This window comes from Amaranthus tricolor, chromosome 6 (assembly GCF_026212465.1).
Source record: "Amaranthus tricolor cultivar Red isolate AtriRed21 chromosome 6, ASM2621246v1, whole genome shotgun sequence".
NCBI classification, from domain to species: Eukaryota; Viridiplantae; Streptophyta; class Magnoliopsida; order Caryophyllales; family Amaranthaceae; genus Amaranthus; species Amaranthus tricolor.
In genome coordinates this window covers 18,303,856-18,323,420 of record NC_080052.1, presented here as the reverse complement: position 1 = coordinate 18,323,420, position 19,565 = coordinate 18,303,856, and the positions used below count along the sequence as shown (strand labels likewise).

The window sequence follows — 19,565 nt, the reverse complement described above, 5'->3', positions numbered from 1 at the left end:
CAAGTGAGACGAATGTTAATAAATTACGTATCTATTCTGAAATGTGCCACTTAATTAGGCTTGCAGACTTTACATAATGAACACCAAAGTTTTCTCATTCGTAAAGGTCATTTACTCACTTTTAACCAGGGATGGACATGATACGGATGAGTCAAATAAGATTCAAATTCAAATCTAATTTTTTATTGAAATCAAATTCGAATTCAGATTGATCGGGTTAGAAAATTTTGAATCCTAACCCAGACTCATAGAGTTTGGGGGGTGGCCTTAATTTGGTTTAAAAACAACTTTTTCCTGGAGAACTTTATAATAAATATAATGTATAATACAATTTTCGTCCATTCAAAAACCTTTATTTAAACATTTTCAACTGACAATGATATTTTGATACTTTATACTAATTAAGTACAAATATATAAAGGAAATTCCACGTGGTAACCCTAAAGTTTTGGGTTTTTCCACGTGGTAACCAAAACTTTTTAAAAATTCATGCGGTAATTCTTAGGTTTGCCAAATTATTCCATCGTGACCTTTTTGCACCGAAAACATTAGCAAACGTTAATGTCGAAGCTTGACGGCTGTTGTACCCCTATTTATGCAACTAACCATTACAAATTTCATCAGTTTCAACCTCTTCCGCTAAATCATAAATCTGAAGTCTAACTTCTTTCACCAAAATTACAGCCTTTAAATTCGACATTAATGTTTGCGAATGTTTTTGGCAAACCTCAGAGTTACCACGTGGATTTTTAAAATGTTTTGGTTACCACGTAAAAAACCCAAAACCTCAGGGTTACCATGTGGAATTTTCCAATATATAAACTACTCCAACATTCATGTGTATAAAACGAAATATTAATCAATTAGTCCTTCAATTTTCAACGTGTAGATACACTACAAAGATGCATGTGTGGATGTTATTGGAGTTTCGTCCTTTGCTGGTGCAAGAGTCTCCTCATAGGCCTCAGGTGTCTCTTTAGCCAATGTTGCAGAAAGAAAGAGGAAGAAATACACTGCCAAGTGCGAGGAGAATGGTTACAAATTCATCCCCTTTGCTTTCTCCACTTTTAAGGAACTAGACGAAGACTCACTCGACATGTTATCAAGAATCGCATCGTTTTCTTTGAGTAACTCTAGTAGCAACAAGTCTAGGACATACATATTCCAGAGACTAACCTTTTGCATTCAAAAGGGTGTGGGTGCTCAGCTTGTTGCTCAACTCCCCATCAACTTCTTGTAAATTCTTTCAATGCAATTCGAAATGAGTGGTATTTTAATAATAATAATAATAATAATAATAATAATAATAATAATAATAATAATAATAATAATAATAATAATAATAATGAAAAATTTTGGAAAAGAAAATCCATGATTTATGCGATTTCTGTTGGAAAGTCTGTACAAAGTTAGCTTTGACCTATTCATGGTATTAGTATTGTGATCTTTTAATTAGGGAAGTATTATTTATATTTAGAAAATGATGGAGGATTTCTCTCTACCATTATAGGCATTATTCTAATAAACTTGTGTATATATTCAAGGTTTGTGAAATAATGTAATTAACACAATAATGAGAATTAATTGAAAACTCAAATCTTTCTATCAAATTCTTCTTGGTATCAGAGATTGACGGTAATCCGGTGACTGGTAAACCTTAACCGGCCAAACATCATTTACCAAACCCACCATTGCAAATACTCCTCCATTAACTGTAGAAACACCTTTTGAATTATTCAAAAAAATTACCACAGAAACAAAACCAACTGAAACCAACCAAGCCAACACCACTATCAACTTCCTGGAAAAACAGTCACATAATAACTACACAACATAGGCTCGTCTCATGCACCTCTCAATCAACGGAGTGGGAAAGCTCAATTATATCACCGCTTCCCCCCCATCAAAAGACTCAGTCAAGTTTGCAAAATAGGCTCAGGATGACTACGGTCTCACTACCAAAATTCTGAGCAACATTACCCCGGAACTTGTCTCACAATTCCTTGACTATTCCTCAGCTAAAGCCTTATGGGAAGGTTTGGACTCAATATAGCAGCGGACAAGATAAGCTCCAGACCAGTGACCTAACGGTCAAAGCCAGCAATTTAAAACAAAATAAAGATCCAATTGATGCGTTTTTTTAGTAAATTGACGACAATTTGGCAAGAATTGGATCGTCGCATCCTGAACCCTATGACTTCCCCTACCGAAATCACCACCTACAATGAGATCCAGCAAAAAATCGGATATACCAATTTTTTTCAGGGCTCAATGACACATATGACAAAGACAGAGGAGAACTCTTGAATTGCAACAAACGTCTCACAACAGAGGAGGCTTATGTAGCAATGACAAGTGGCGACAAGGAGGAACATACCCAGATCGGAAGTGGGTTGGTGAAAAATATGCAAATAAACCTTCATCACGGAGGTATGAGAGAGCCAAACTTAACTGATCCATTGTGGAGGCTCTAGACACAAAAAGGAAGGTACTTCAAGATTATAGGGTTCCCAAAGTGGTGGTCGGATCAACCAAAGAGGAGAGAGCCACGACGGGAAAGTGACAAAGGCAAGATAGCTGTGGTCGTGAATGAAACCGAAATATTAATAAAATCAGAAGAAGTAATGTACCCACAAAAATCAGGTGAGATCCTTAAAGGTGAGGCAAAAATGTCAGTGCTGTCATTCACAGAAGCAAAGGAAAGAGAAGACTTTTTAGGTGATTTCTCAAAAAAGGAAAAGCCCACTGTTAATACAACGCATTTTGGTCCGGTGATTAAAGGGAGAGGCATTCCCCTTTTTAATTCTTTCTCACCCTTAAATTATACTAACCCTATTAAAAATTCTTATTGTGTTAATGCGGTCTTTAATATTGATATGGCCTAAATATGTAAAAATGAAAATAAATAGATTTTTGATTGTAGAGCCAGCGACTCTATATCCTTTGACCCTACGTACTTTATTAAAATCAACCCATCCCGAAAAAATTTATTCAAACTGCTAATGGTGCTCTTATGGCAGTTAAGGGATCTGAGATAATTCAAATTGGCAAAATTGAGCTTCCTAATTGCCTATTTATTCCCGAATTAAACTACAAATTACTTTCCATTAGCCATCTCACTAAATTCCTTCCATACTCTGTGCTAATTACCTCTAGTTTGTGTCATGTACAGGAGTTGCAATGGTACTGAGCGAGAGGGTCTCTACTATCTTCAGCAAGGACCTTATCAAGGAAATGCAACACTTGCTTGCCAATCATCAGAGCATCAGCGTTGGGTGCTGCTTCACCGGCAAGGTCACCATCTCTTAGTTATTTAAAGCTTTTATTTCCTTCTTTAACTAAAAATATTTCCAGTTTTGATTGTGAATCCTGTGTATTGTCAAAAAGCCACAAACATTCTTATTTGTCTAGTACCAGTCATAATAAGGAACCTTTTGCTCTTATTCATACTGATGTTTGGGGTCCTCTCCTTTTAATAACCCCCTTGGCTATGCTTATTTTGTGACTTTTATTGATTATTGTACTCGTATATGCTGGGTGTATTTTCTGAAATAAGAATCGAAAGTTCTAAACACATTCATCACCTTTTATAAAATGATTCACACACAATTCCAAACCAAGATTAAAATTCTCCGATCTGATGGGGGTGGGGAATACATTGATAAAACCTTAGACATTTATTCTTAGACCAAAGGATGATCTAACAAAACACATGTCGTGATACCCCTTAACAACACGGGGTAGTTGAACACAAAAAGAAAACTCTCCTCGAAATGACCCGAGCCATAATGTTTGAAGCCAAGGTTCCACGTTTTTTCTGGCCTGAGACTATTACAACTGCCTACTATCTCAGTAACCGTCTCCCACACAAAAAATTTAACCATACAACTCCTCTAGCCCACCTTCAATAGTTCAAGTCCATACCATCAACCCATTCCTTACCGCCCTAAATCTTTTAGAGCACCGTGTTTATCCACCTTCCAGAACCCCAATGTCACAAACTTGAAGCCCGTGCTACTAAATTTATTTTTGATGGGTATGAAACTAATCACAAAGGGTATCGATGTTATGACCCTTATTCAAAAAAAATCACCATCACTCTTGATAGTGATTTCTTTGAAAACACTTTTTATTACCAGCCTGATCGTCAGGGGGAGAGTCGTATTAACAATCTTAGTTTGTTAACTTATCCCAATCAAAGTTTTCCTAGTTCCACCAAGCTTGATGACGGGATCACAAAGGACCAAACTGAAGGGCTAAGAACGAGCTCAACTCCTCAAGTACCATGCCAAATTGTCATTCCTATCACTAAAACTCCTTCTGAGATTGAACACGATGAGGTAATTAACTCAGAACCCAATACTCCCTCAATTGAAACTCTTAATGCTATTCCTACTATACAGGAAGAAGTTGAACCACTGCAAAATCCACCAACCCCCCTTAGAAATAGTTGGGGAATTCCTCCTTGAAGGTATAACCCTGAATTCAAAGCTCAAAGATCAAAATACCCTATCACTAAACAAAAAAAAAAAAAAAATCAAAATCTCTCCTAAATAGGCAAAGCCTTCACAACCTCAATCTACTCCACACAAATTCCAAACAACCTATAGAAAGCTCTAAATCACCCAAAATGAAAACAGGCAATGGAAGAGGAAATTAGGGCACTTGAGAAAAACAAGATATGGAGTAAGTGTGTAATACCGGAAGGAAAAAAATGGTAGGGTGTCTTTGGGTGTTTATAATCAAGTATAAGGCTGATGGTACTCTCGAAAGGTATAAAGCTTGATTGGTGGCAAAGGGCTATACCTAAATTTATGGGGTAGATTACTCTGAAACCTTTTCTCTTATAGCCAAAATTGACACTATCGGAGTCTTGCTCTCCCTCACTACCAATAGAAATTGGCCCTTGCACCAACTCGATGTCAAAAATGCCTTTCTTCAGGTTAATCTAGAAGAAGAAGTATATATGGAAGCTCCTTTGGGAATTTCTCAGGGATTCTCTAAAGGGGAAGGATGAAGATTAAACAAAGCTCTCTATGGCTTGAAACAGTCCCCTAGGGCATGGTTTTGCCCGTTCACCACTATAATGAAAAAGTTTTGATATTGGCAAATCAATGTTGATCACACTCTGTTCCTAAAACAAAGGGGTGACAAACTAACCTGTCTTATTATATATGTAGATGACATGATTATTATAGGAAATGATGCAGGTGAAGTGACATCACTCAAAGGCCAACTCTTTAAGGAATTTGAAATGAAAGACCTAGGGAGACTAAAAAACATCTTGGGAATTGAAGTCCACCAATCTCAACAAGGCATCTTCATCTCGCAAAAGAAGTACATACTTGAACTACTGTCCGAGACAGGAATGTTGGATTACAAACCAGCTGACACTTTGATTGTTACAAATCATGGGTTGCGTATCTTAATCGAAGAGCTTGTGGAGGATCGACATAGATACGAAAGTTTAGTGGGGAGACTAATCTATTTGTCTCACACTCGACCAGATATGGCCTATGTAGTGGGAATGTTGAGCCGATTCATGCTCCTGGACGTGGAATCTTCTGTAGGAAGAATAATCAGTTGGACCTCATTGCCTACACAGATGATGATTGGGCTGGAGATCGAGATAGCAGAAAATCCACCTTAGGATATTTCACCTTGGTAGGAGGGAATCTAGTAACCGGGAAAAGTAAGAAACAAAAAGTTACTATACTATCCAGTGGTGAAGCTGAATCCAAACGAATTGCTAAAAGAGTAGCATAAGTCCTTCGGCTCCAAAAACTGCTACGGAAATTGGTTTTCCTCCACGGAAAAGCTATAAACTTTACTGTGACAATAACGCTAAAATAAGCACATCAGAAAATCCTATGCAACATGATAGAACTAAACATGTGGAAATCGATCGACAGTTTATAAAAGTAATCTAGAAGCCTAAATCATTAGCCTTCCACATGTTCGCTCAGAAGATCAACTTGCTGACATTCTTACTAAAGCAGTCAAAGTCGAAACCTTTGAAAAAGTCATTTTTAAGTTGGGCATTTGCAATCCCATCTAATGCCCAACTTGAGAGAGAGTGTTGAAAAGTCAATACAAAATTAGCTTTGACTTATTCATGGTAAATTAGTATTGTTATCTTTTAATTAGGAAAGTATTATATTTAGAAGATTACGTAGGATTTCTCTCCACCGTTATAGGCATTATTCTAGTATACTTGTGTATGTATCCAAGGTTTGTGAAATAGTGTAATTAACATACTAATGATAATTAATTGATTACCCAAATTTGTCTATCAAATTCTTCTTTTTCATCTAGGCTGAAACGCATGAACTATGTATTTTCACCTGGATGAAAAACCTTTTTTTTTATGCTACATTTTGGCTATTTTTTTATCCATGTGTCATCGATCCGTTATTAGAATCCAAAAATATAATTAGAAACAAAAAATAAAATGAAATGTCTATGCCAAAAAAAAAAAATACAAACTATCAAAAGATACTATCTCAAAATGATACCAAACACAAGCTTTCCTTTTTTAGTTTGAATGATCAATTCAAACCTTAAATTGATTAATTTCAACTTCAAATATATATCCTTTAATTCTTACTTTGAAGTAATTAATTCAGACCTTAAAGTGATTAATTATATAAAAATTAATCAATTATATAACATTAGATCGAACAAATACACCTTGATAATTAACTAATAAGTTTAAAAATGATCAATTACAAACTTCTAGTGTTAAATTCTAAGTCATCACCTACATAGCGATCAATTATATGTTATAATCTTAAACAAATCCATTACAACCTTAAAAAGATCAATTATAATGTTAAAGTAGTCAATTCTGATCTTTAAGTAATACATTATAAGTGATTAACTAAAGATTTTAATTTCATCCTTGAAGATATTAATTATGAAATTAAAGTGATCAATTTAGTAATTGTGTATCAGCAAAAAACAGAAATTAGGATGATTGGGGCTACTCTCATGTGAATGGTCTCACAATAAAGCGATCTCTTATGAGACTTGGTGATAAAAAGAAAATGAAAAGTAATAATACTCATAAAAAAAATCACCAAAACCAATTCAATGACTTAAGGATAAGTTTGACTAAAAGCTAAGTATAATGTTGCCAATATTTGAGTGGGTTGGTTAACCCAAAATTCATCTTTCCAACAACTTTCATTTCTCTATAAAAAGGCGAAGGCTACAACACAAAGACAATCTACACATTCACATTCAAAAAGAAAGTTCCCTTTAATCTTCTTATAAAAATATAGCAGCCATGTCCTTCTCTAACTATTCTATTAATAATTTACAACTATTTGACCTTGATGAAGCTCTTGTATGTTATTCTTCCCCAACCATCATCACCAAACCATCATCATCATCACATAATTATAAAAATGGTAATAACTTTATCTCTAAAGTTTACATGGAGTTAACAACTGTGAGTGTGGGTGCTGATTCGGTGTGCTGCGTCTGTATGGAAGGATTCCAGTCTCCTCATCATAATGATTCTGCAAAACAGCTCCCATGCCGACACGTGTATCATCCTGATTGTATTCTGACTTGGCTTTCGTCTTCTCATCATTCTTGTCCTCTTTGCCGCCAGATTTTGATCCTCCATGATCATCACGGTCACGATGATCATATCAGATATGTTGCATCCTCAGCTGCTAACTAAAAGCAACTTGTAGTACTATTATTGACTTCTCTTTTTTAGTATTGCCTTTTCTTTTATCATACTATGAATTTTGTAAACTTCTTTTGATTTAGCTTTGTTGTTGTATTATTATATAATACTTTTTTTTTTTTGAAATGTATTATTATATAAGACTTCATTATTGAAGGATCGTAAATTTTGGAAATTGGAAAAAACATTAATTATAACTACTCCTATGATAATACTATTAATATGGAAATTAATAGTTATACAATATGACAGTCTACCACACTTAATAAATTATTTCACTGACTCTTATTACTGTTTGGATAATTGGATTGTGAGTAAATATTTAATGAATTAAAAAAGTTTAACTAATGAAATAAAGGTAATTAGAGATGCAAATAAATTTAATAGTTGAAATAATTATAAAAGAAATAAAATGAGAGTAAATTAAAAGAAGATGAATAAAATAGAGGATTATTTCCCTTATTTGGAGGAAAAGAATTATGTCACCCTTCCTTAGAGTAAATTTATACTCCAAAAAGAGGGAACTAGATAATTGTTATTTTATCTTTTTTATTACTTTCTAACCAATTTTTTCACCTCTCTAATAATCAAATTTCTTTACTCATCTATCTAACTAACTTTATTTTCCTACTTTAATTTTTATTTACCCATAAATTATTCACATTCAATCCAAGCCGACCTTTACAATTATCAATTGATTTTCAGTAGTGAACATGATTTGAGAGTGTATGTGGGTTATGATTTCTTCCTCTTGTATGGATTGCACAGACTAATTTTCTAAATTTTATCATGTTATCGAAACTCGATTTCTTATTAGACATTTATAACTGAATATTTAATTTTACAATAAGTTTATTCCTCATATGTAAATAATCCCACATTAGAGAAAGAGAAAAATATACTTCACTTTACAACATACAACAACGACTTATACTATCATCAATTATTTTAATAGTAAACCTCCTTAAAATATATCTTCTTTTATTTAATTAAGTTGCCTATAGGCTTTTTGATTGCGAAAAACGCAACATAATTATACACAAAGAAATTTTTTTTTCAAACTGAGACAAATTTATATGATTCATTTGTAAGTTCATCGATTACTTTGTGATTAAATCCCTTGTACTCGTTCCAAACAACTTTCTTTTTCACTTTTTCTCTACAAAATATGCATTAATATACTATGGCAAATTTAATTATTTTATCAATAAATTTAATTATTTTAGTTATTATGATACATATTTGTTGTAAATATATTATGGCAAATTGAGCTGAATATAATATTTCTAAACATACCATAGTGAGAGATAATAATGAAATCAAATACTTGTTGAATTTTTGTTTGTTTTATTTTTGACGGAAAAACAAATATCCCACGTGACCACGTGTCAGTGACATAACACAATCCACAATTTCACATGTTAGAATTTAGTAATCATTTGATTTTGTATAGTTTAAAAATTGGCATTTGAAAAAACATGATCAAGACACATTTCAACTAGTTGGGTGATTGAGATCAATTAAATTGGCATTAGAAAAAAAACATTATTAGATGGAGTGATTGGATTGTTGGTTTTTTTTAAATTCATTAGTTTTTTAAAATTTATTAGTTTTTTTAAAACGAAGATTAATATATTGATCAAAAAGTCATATGATATCTACATTAGAATTAAGATGAAGTAATTATATAGAGTTTTAGATTAAATAATAGTCTAAATCAATAAAATTTTCTAACACTTTTGCATATATTTTTTCACATTGTTGTTTGATTCAACTATTCACGAGAGAATTTTCAATCGGCATCATAAAAAATTATAACAAATTTAATTTAATATGATATTTTCCTTGACGTCTCAAAGATATTTATCAATGAATCAATTGTTGGATTATCATTAATCTTTTGTTTAACGGAAAAGTTTATGATACCCTAAAAAATGAGGGGACAAAAAAGGTTTGAAAGGATAAGGGAGAGAGGATAATTAATTAAATTAAAACTTTTAACTGAAATATAACATGATTTTGATATATTAATTAAATTTGAAGTATCTAGTAAACCTATCTTGCGTTATAAAAAGTAAAGAATAATTATATGCACAAAACAAATATTAAGACTTATCAAACAGTAATTTCTCCTTTGACTTTTTCATGTTGGTGAAGATGCTGCTGTGTGATAGTTTTTGTGGAAATGGAGTTGAAAGTTCTAGGATTATTAAGCAAAAATGGGTGCAATTTTTGTTTTCCTTTATTCTAATGTGTTACCATTGTGTTGAGGCCAGTAACAAAATGAAAGATTCTAATTACGAAAAGTAATGTAAACTGAGTTAAGAAAGCTTCATCAAACAAAAAAATCACACGGATTCATTGTTCTGATTCCGTTATCATGCCATAAAAAGATTATACCTAACAACCGACCCCTAAAAGTATTTTTGACACAGATGATCATAGTATATATGTATTGTAAAGTTAGATACAAAAAAACTCAGCTCAAAATTAGTGTTTTTAGTATCTTTGATTAGTTTCATAAGGAATAACAAAGATATTGATAAAAATATTATGACTTAGAGAAAAGGCTTAAATTTATAGCTGCAACGAGAATATCAGTATGATTAAAAGAAATATTATACTAAACTATTATTAGACCAATACTACTATTGTTGCGATTATATTGTCTTGAGGAGCAAAGCAATTGTCCTAAGTTTTTAATATGTTGTAGGACTATGTAAGAGGGTTTTAGAACATCATTAGAACATAGTAGAGAGCCTAATACTTAGAATCAACTAGGATTTTACGAAGAGAGTTCATTAAATCTTGTATTAGTGCATTTGAAAGGAATTGACATTAAAGGTTCAATCTTTATTTTGAGAGAGCGTTCTTAAAGTTTGTGAGGTTTGTCATTGTTGTACTGTTGAATATACAAATAATAAGAAACTTATTTTGAGGGGAAAGTCTCCTTAAATGCGTTATTAATCTTTGTTACTCTTCTTTGATTATTGTGCTTTATTTTTGTATTTTGTTAATCCATTTATTCTTCATCAAAATTCAAAACCCGTGCATTTCAATCATCATGGCCTAGATAAAGTAGTTTTCCCGTCCACAAAAATACTCCACAGACCACACAACACATATATTGTCAACAATAAATATTGTGACGTACGTGGATTCATTACGAACAGAACTTAATTAAATGTACAATACATAAGAAAGAGTGAAACAATATTGCGTAATTTCCTATTAATATACTCCATCAATAAGTCTTAGCTCATGTTAAGATTCTTCCTTATCACGTGTTTGCCAGTGACGTTTATAGAGACTAGAACTTTAGTGAACGGCTACCATAAATAGTATTCTCTTCAATTCAGTGTGATTGTCCTTTTATAATTTGCATAAATATTAGGTTAAATATAAATTTTTATATGATATAATTTTATTATTGATAAAATTCATAAGAAGATAATTTAGAATTCTGATTAGGGTTTTTCTGTGTTTTTCATATCATTAATCAATGAATAGGTCCCCTATATATACATGTTTAATTACTAAGTTAATTATGGAAGAACAGTAAATATGGCTAACAATCAGCCTAGAATAATCTGTTGCCTAGAATAAGAGATTTCCTAAATATTTACATATTCAGTTTCCTACACTCCCCCTCAAGTTAGGTCATAGGGTCTCCAATGCCTAACTTGCATAGAGTTTCTTCAAATGCTTCAGCTGTAACAGCTTTTGTGAGGATATCTGCAAGTTGATCTTTGGATCGAACCAGAGGTAGGCTGATGATCTGATTTTCAAGTTTCTCTTTGATAAAGTGTCGATCGACCTCAACATGTTTGGTTCGATCATGTTGTACTGGATTATTGGAAATGCTGACAGATGCCTGGTTATCACAAATCAATCTGCATGCTCCTTTAGGTGGAAAGCCTACTTCGCATAGGAGTTTTCTGAGCCACAGGATTTCCGTTACCCCTTTAGCTATCCCTCTAAACTCTGCTTCAGCACTTGATAGAGCCACTACATTTTGTTTTTTGCTTCTCCATGTAACCAGGTTTCCTCCTACCAGAGTGAAGTAACCAGATGTAGACTTTCTGCTATCTTTGTCTCCTGCCCAGTCTGCATCAGTGTAAGCCATGAGATCTAGGTTACCATTATTCCCAAACAATACTCCTCGATTACTTGTTCCTTTCAGGTATCGGAGAATTCTCATTATAGCTTCCATGTGTTGGACTTGTGGACAATGCATGAATCTACTTACGACGCCTACTGCATATGAGATGTCAGGGCGAGTGTGAGCGAGATATATGAGTTTTCCCATAAGTTTCTGATACTGTTCTTTTTCTGCCATTTCTCCTCCCAGTTCAGTTTGTAACCCATGATTGACTGTTATTGGAGTTTCTGCTGGCTTGCAGTCAATCATTCCAGTTTCTGCCAAAAGATCAAGAATATATTTTTTTTGGTTAATGAAGATCCCTTTCTTTGATCTTAGGACTTGAATTCCCAAAAAATATTTTAGGTTTCCCAGATCCTTCATTTCAAATTCCAAGAACAACCTCCCTTTTAGAATTTTAATCTCCTGTTCATCGTTCCCTGTGATAACCATATCATCTACATATATTATGAGACAAGTGATCTGATTTCCTCTTCTTTTGAGGAACAAGGTGTGATCTGAATTACTCTGCTTGTACCCGAACTTTTTCATTGCAGCCGTGAACCTTCCAAACCAAGCTTTAGGTGACTGTTTTAGACCATATAAAGCTTTCCTAAGTTTGCACCCCTCATTTTCTCCAAAATCATCTGTAAACCCTGGAGGAGCCCTCATATAAACTTCTTCCTCAATCTCTCCATGAAGAAAAGCATTCTTTACATCAAACTGGTACAAAGGCCATTCTCTGTTAGCAGCTATAGACAACAAGACCCTGATAGTGTCAATCTTCGCAACCGGAGAGAAGGTTTCAGAGTAGTCTATCCCGTATGTTTGAGTATATCCTTTCGCAACAAGACGAGCTTTGTATCTTTCAATTTTCCCATCAGCATGATACTTAATGGAAAACACCCACTTACAGCCCACAGTGTTCTTCCCTCTAGGCAAAACACATTTTTCCCAAGTATTATTTCTATTAAGTGCTGTGATTTCATCCTCCATGGCTTTTCGCCACTTTGGATCTTGGAGAGCTTCATCAACGTTTCGGGGAATTGTATTGTAGTAGAGGGAAGCTTTAAAGGCAACGGCAGATTCTGACAAAATTCCATCTTCACTTTGACTTACTGGATATCGGGAGTGGTGTGCCTCATACTCAGGTTCATATCTTTTGGGAGGAACTCCCCTGGTTCTCCTGGGAGGAAGTTCATATTTACAATTCTCACTGGAGGAAGGCCCACTAGAGGAAGGTATATTGTCATTAGTAACAATAGGACGATCACAGATTGGTGGATCAGAATTTACCTCTATCTCGGGAGAATCTCGGGAAGGCTCAGACAGGACAGGAATGATAGGAGGAGAAGGTGGTATTATTGTGTCAGTGGAGACATCGGTGGGATTACCTACTTCCTCTTTGTAGTCTATAGCAAAAGGACGTATTAACCAGCTTAGGTCTTCACCCTTAGTCTCCCCCTGAAGACTAAACTGGGAATAGTAATAGGAGTCTTCAAAGAAGTCACAATCAAGGGTGGTACACATTTTGTTATGGATGGGGTCAAAACATCGATATCCCTTTTGTGTAGCCCCGTACCCAAGGAAAACACATTTGATTGCTCGTGGTTCGAGTTTGTGTCGAGTATGAGTAGGTAAGTGCACATACACAACACATCCGAAAATGCGAGGAGGAAGGGAATGAGAAGGGGGAATGGTAGTATGGGATCGAAGGGTTTCAAGGGGAGTTTTGAACTGGAGGATTTTGGTAGGGAGACGATTGGTGATGTAAGCGGCAGTGGAGATAGCTTCGGGCCAAACATGTGCAGGGGTTTTGGCCTCGAACATTAAGGCTCGGGAAATTTCAAGAAGGGTACGGTTCTTCCGTTCCGCAACTCCGTTTTGTTGTGGAGTGTACGGGCAGGAAGATTGGTGGATAAGCCCATGTGTGGAAAAAAAACCTGAAATTTTTGGTGCATGTACTCCCTCCCATTATCTGATCGAAGAATCTTTGGCTGTGTTTGGAATTAGGTTTGAAGCATATTAAAAAAAATGACAAAGGTATCAAAAACTTCAGTTTTATGTTTAAGAAAATAAACCCAACACATACGAGTGCAATCATCCACAAACGTAATAAAATAAGACAAACCATGAGTATGAAAAGTAGGAGCTGGGCCCCAAACATCAGAATGGATCAAATCAAAAGGTTTACTACTACGAGACATACTGGGAAAATACGACTATTTGTGACTTTTAGCTAGCACACAGGCTTCACAATTCAAAGTTTGATTAGAATTATTAAACAATGGAAAAAGACGTTTTAAGTACCCTAGTGAGGGATGACCTAGACGCCTATGCCACATCCACATTTGCTGTTCATTCGACCCATGAGTAAGCAAAGTATGACCCTTGTGAGTCTCCTCGTCCACATAATACAAGCCTCCTCGCTCAGTACCACGCCCAAGGATCTTCCCTGTCCGAGCGTCCTGCGCAATACAAGCAGTAGATGTCATAAGAACAGTACAATCAAGTTCTTTTGTTAATTGAGTAATCGATAATAATTTATGAGATAAACTCGGGATTAGGAGACAATTCTTTAAATTTAAGGATGATGAAACATGAACCGGGCCGGCATGGTGGACTTCTACTCTCTCCCCATTAGCAGTTTGTATATGAGTTCGGGTTTTGTCCCCAATAGATACAAGATCGTGAGGATCAAATGTCATTGTGTCTGTTGCCCCGCAATCGAATATCCATTGTGATGACGGGGGGTTACAAAGGAGCCCAAAACCAGTTGGGCTTGGGATATTGGGTTGAGTCTTTTCGTGGGTGGGTATTTTTAGGGTTTGGTGAGTATAAATACTCACTTTTGGCAAGTATTGAAACCCTCCCTCCCATGTTCCTCTCTCTTCCGTCCCGGTTACTATTTCTCTTTCTTCTGTTTTTCTTCCTGTTTTCTCCATTGTTGTTTCACCTGTGTTACCTTCCATGGCCTTTTCTCCCTTAGGGTAGTGGGTAGTGTCAGGCGCCGAGGTGGTGGAGACGCCAGTAGTTGCGTGTGCCTTGCCGCCGGTTCGTGGTTGGGCCTTGGTGGCGGCCTTCCTCTGCTTGTGTTCGTCCCACCACTCCGGAAAGCCTATAAGTTTAAAGCAACCCTCCTTTGTGTGTCTTGTTCCACCACAGTGACTGCATCTGAGGTGAGATTTGTCTTCTTCCTGCCGGTATGACGGTCTACCGGACCGGTTTCTTGCCACTAGCCCACTACCTATTTCTGAGGGACCCAGTCCCAGTGATGAAGCGTGGGTCATGATCCCACGTCTGTTGATTTCTCTCCGGATGGCGGCGTAGGCTGCTTCCACGCTTGGTAGTGGATCTTAGTTGAGTAAATCTCTCCTTTCTTTGTCGAATGTATCGTTAACTTCGGCCAGGAATTGAAATAACCTTTGTTTTTGTATAAAGGTATTGAATATGGTTATGTCTTCAGCACATTTCATAGGGTTCGGCATACGACGGTCGATTTCTTTCCACAAAGTGTCTAGACAGCCATAATATTCTTCTATGGACCCTTGATTTTGTTTAACTGAACTTGCTTTTGAACTTAGATCGAAGATCTGAAGTTCGTCATGACCACTAGCCAAAAGGATTGTAATCCCATTCCATAAGTCATACGCTGTTGTGTAATCAAGAAATTGGTTTATGAGTTCTGATTCGATGTTTGATATGATCCAGGACAAAACCATTGAGTCCTGTTGTTTCCATTTCAGGTAATTTGCATCAGTTGATGAAGGAGGGGTGTCGATGATGTGTTTGATACGCCCTCTTCCTTCGAGTGCAATTTTCATTAAACGGCACCATTTAGAGTAATTCTGGTAATTCAATTTTTCAGTGACCCTCAGATCTGAGGTTGATTGTTCACTGGCTGTATTGAGTTTTTGCATTTTTTGAAACAGTTGGAACATTTGTTCCAATTGTTCCATGTTCATCAATTGCTGGTTTGCGTCTGACTTCGATTCTGATTCAGACATATTTGGGGATTGTGTTTCGTAGGTAAATGATGATAGCCAACAGTGTCGCCGGTCCCCGGAAAACACCTTATGGCTCTAATACCATGATAAAATTCATAAGAAGATAATTTAGAATTCTGATTAGGGTTTTTCTGTGTTTTTCATATCATTAATCAATGAATAGGTCCCCTATATATACATGTTTAATTACTAAGTTAATTATGGAAGAACAGTAAATATGGCTAACAATCAGCCTAGAATAATCTGTTGCCTAGAATAAGAGATTTCCTAAATATTTACATATTCAGTTTCCTACAATTATAAAACATTGGATCTACTGAATCTAAGGTTCTTAATGAGTCTAAAAAAATTATCAAAGAAAATTTGTTCCAAGAAATTATTTGTTGCAGCCTGCAAGTAAAAGTCAATAGGTGCTTTCATATCATTTTCATCTAGAAAATTTGTTCCAAGAAATCAAGAACATGGTCCCCAATTATAATGTTCTAGACTAGAACAAAATAATCAAATATCAAGAACAAAATACTTACACAAATTAATACGTGTCAACAAAATAATGAGAACAAAAAAAAAAATCAAATTAGGGTATAAATAATGGAATTAGAGTAGAGCAAAATGATACGAAATTAATAAAAAAATAGAACAAAATAATTAAAAGCATCAAATTAATTTCATACAAAAAAAAAACCAAAATAAGTACAAATTAATACCAAAATAATACTAAAGTATAACAAAAACTAAAAAAATAAAACAATTAGATTTCATATCAAAAATGGAGGTGGATTGAAGAAGACAGTAATAGAAATTGGAGAAAATTAATAGATTTAGGGTTTGTCAATTTGATAGAAGATGAAAGAGAGATAAGATTTTATTAACGCTTCTTCTGTTATTCAGCGAAATGTGGAAGAGAGACAAAGGGAACGAAATGAGGGAGAGGGATGGTCAGAATGCAAATGGGATTATTTAGGGTTTATTAAAAATATTTTATAAGAATTGTGAAATTAAATATATTATAGAGTTTATATAAAACTTAGGGTCTAAGCTCTACAGGACGGATCTAGGGTCTGAATCTGGGTTTGGGTTTAAGGGTTTAAGGGTCCGAAGCCGAGCTCAAACTATATTCCAAATCTGACCAACTGAATCCGATGGGACTCAAAAAATGAGACCTAAATCCTTAAAAAGGGGTGGGTCTAGGACGAGTCCATTAGGATCCTGCACCCGTGACCATTAGCGATAGTAATTCAGTCCAAATCCGCCCCTGATCCGATCTAATCCGAGGAATTAATTCGATTCGAGTCCGATAAAAATAGTATTCGACTTAATTAAAATCCGATTATATAGTTCGAGATCGATTTAGAGATGGTGTAACAACCCTAAGTTTCCAACCCTCTAAAAGGAACCAAAATCGCAAGGGAACAGAGGAAATTCAGGTGTTATATTTAAAATAAAATAAAAAGAAAAATAAAGAAAAGAAAAAGAAAAATAGGTAAAGTTTGATAGATTTAATTATAGGGATTATAGAAAAACTTCCAAACAAAATCATGCAGAAATTTCGGCAGCGTTTGCCTTTAAATTGGCCGCACCAAAAGAAAATAAACGCGCACTAAAACTTAATCAAGAAGAGGCAATATCAGCCTTTTAACAAAATATCACGGCGGAATGTTCATCGCCTAATTCACTGTTGACATGCTAAGAATGGATCGTGGTTCCAAAGTAAACGCTTGAGTTTGAAGAAAGAAAAAGAACGGTAACAATTTAAATCATACAAACCACAGAAACAACGTAACGGAGATAACTTATACAAAAAGGAGGACATGTGCCTCAAACTCAAAACATAAACAACCTGAATAAAAATATACTACAGGTAAAGTCAAAACAATAAGATTATTGCACACTTTAAGACTCCTACTCATTCCCCCCGTATGCAATGCGTGGAAGCTCCATCACCTGTAGTGTCTATCTATGATGTCTCCGTTGCTCAATGTAAGATCATAGACCAACGCATCATAGCAGGGCCATCAAAGACGAGCCATCAACAATGAAACCAAACAGTACATGTCAGTAGGTAACAACATGTTATATACATAACCAACAATCAATATCCACATAACGAGATAAAGGAGGCATTCCACTATATAAGTATCAATTCCAACTATTACTTATTTCGATGTACTTCTCAATGCCTTCACCATTTTCCTTCTCTTCTTTGATTTCATATATTCTCTTATATGACAAGAGGCCACTATATTGGGGTTTGCAAGAACCACATGGAAAAACCTCAGCCAAGGACGGTGACGGCCATGCCGGCGTCCAATGGTAAAGTATGATCATACCCCCGTAAAGTGACCTTATACAGACGATCCATGCCTCCGGGAACTAAACCAACTAGGGTACAAATCCAGTGGAGTTACAATAAACAACCAACTTAATATCTCATCAATAAGGGACTCATTCCCATTCATAAACATAATTCAAAACTTATCAATAAGGAATCATTCCATTCCATCTCATATAATAAAAAATTCCACTATAGCGACATCAAAACCCATTACACACTTGAAACAATAAATTAATAATGTTTAATATTAATCATAGTCAACATAACTCATATAATATTGTTATGCAAAGAAAACATATTCAAGATGCATGCAAGAGTTAGCTATTGCGTATACTTACCTGCAGTTGGAAGATAACAAGTCGCAATAATCACTTCGAAAGAGGTTCTTACGCTCCTCTTATGAACTGAGGACCTATACACGTTTAAGTAAGACTAGTAAGTCTATTTGACTTCATTTAGGGGCTACTTGCTCTATGGAGTACCCTACTTCGATCCTTACAAGACACAACTCATATGAATATGAAATCTAATCATACACACAACATGTTTACTCATAAACAATTCCATCACTCAATCTAACTATAACATTAGTTTCCATTAAATTCTACGACAAGGCATGTTCAAGGGGAAAGATTCAATTTACACACTTTTGCTATAAGAAAAGACTACGTAGCCTTCAATCATATAATGTAGTGTATTATAGTCGATTTCAATGCATGCTGATAATGATTTTCGATCAAATTTGTTCCATTCATCAAGACAAAACAAAGCAATTAGTAGCTTAGACATCTCAAAACCATACAAGAATTTAGTTTGGCAACAATTGCATACTTACCACATCAATTACACATCAACCATGTTTCGACAATTACAATGACGACACTTAATCACCGCTAGCGACACATGATACAAAAATTATTTATTAGTAATTTTATACAATAGTTCTTTATGTATAATTTTATCAATAATTCTTTATTAGTAATTTTATCACCACTAAACCAACAACAATAATCACATTCATCACCATTAGCATAATTATATTATATTTAACTATTAAAAGTGACCAACAATCCTAACTATTTCTAATCATCAAAACCACCATTATTACTCAAAAATAATACTTGTCAAAAGCTTCTATAAATTTGTCTCGATATCACAAAATCACCAAAATACATAAAAGTAGTACATACTACCTTCAATTTCATCCCCAACACAAACCCTAACTTATTCCTTTTCAAATCTCACCTCTAACACTTATACATTTTATAAAGATATAACTAATTTATACTAAGATTCATGAATTTACCTAAAACTTTAAAGATTAAAAGCACTAATTTAAAATAAGGATGAAGAAGTTCACAAAAAAAGGAGGAAAGAGAGAAG

General features: G+C 34.8%; 1 protein-coding gene across 1 annotated transcript; it reads left to right on the top strand.

Annotated features, from left to right (window-relative positions):
• The first annotated feature begins 7,288 nt into the window (after nt 1-7,288).
• Nucleotides 7,289-7,690, top strand: LOC130815628 (probable E3 ubiquitin-protein ligase RHA4A). The gene has a single exon (XM_057682117.1). The coding sequence runs from the start codon at nt 7,289-7,291 to the stop codon at nt 7,688-7,690; it is 402 nt and encodes a 133-aa protein (XP_057538100.1).
• Nucleotides 7,691-19,565: the final 11,875 nt, after the last annotated feature.

Excerpts from the sequence above, each read along its gene's own strand:
- LOC130815628 (XM_057682117.1), top strand. The coding sequence starts at position 7,289 with ATGTCCTTCTCTAACTATTCTATTAATAATTTACAACTATTTGACCTT.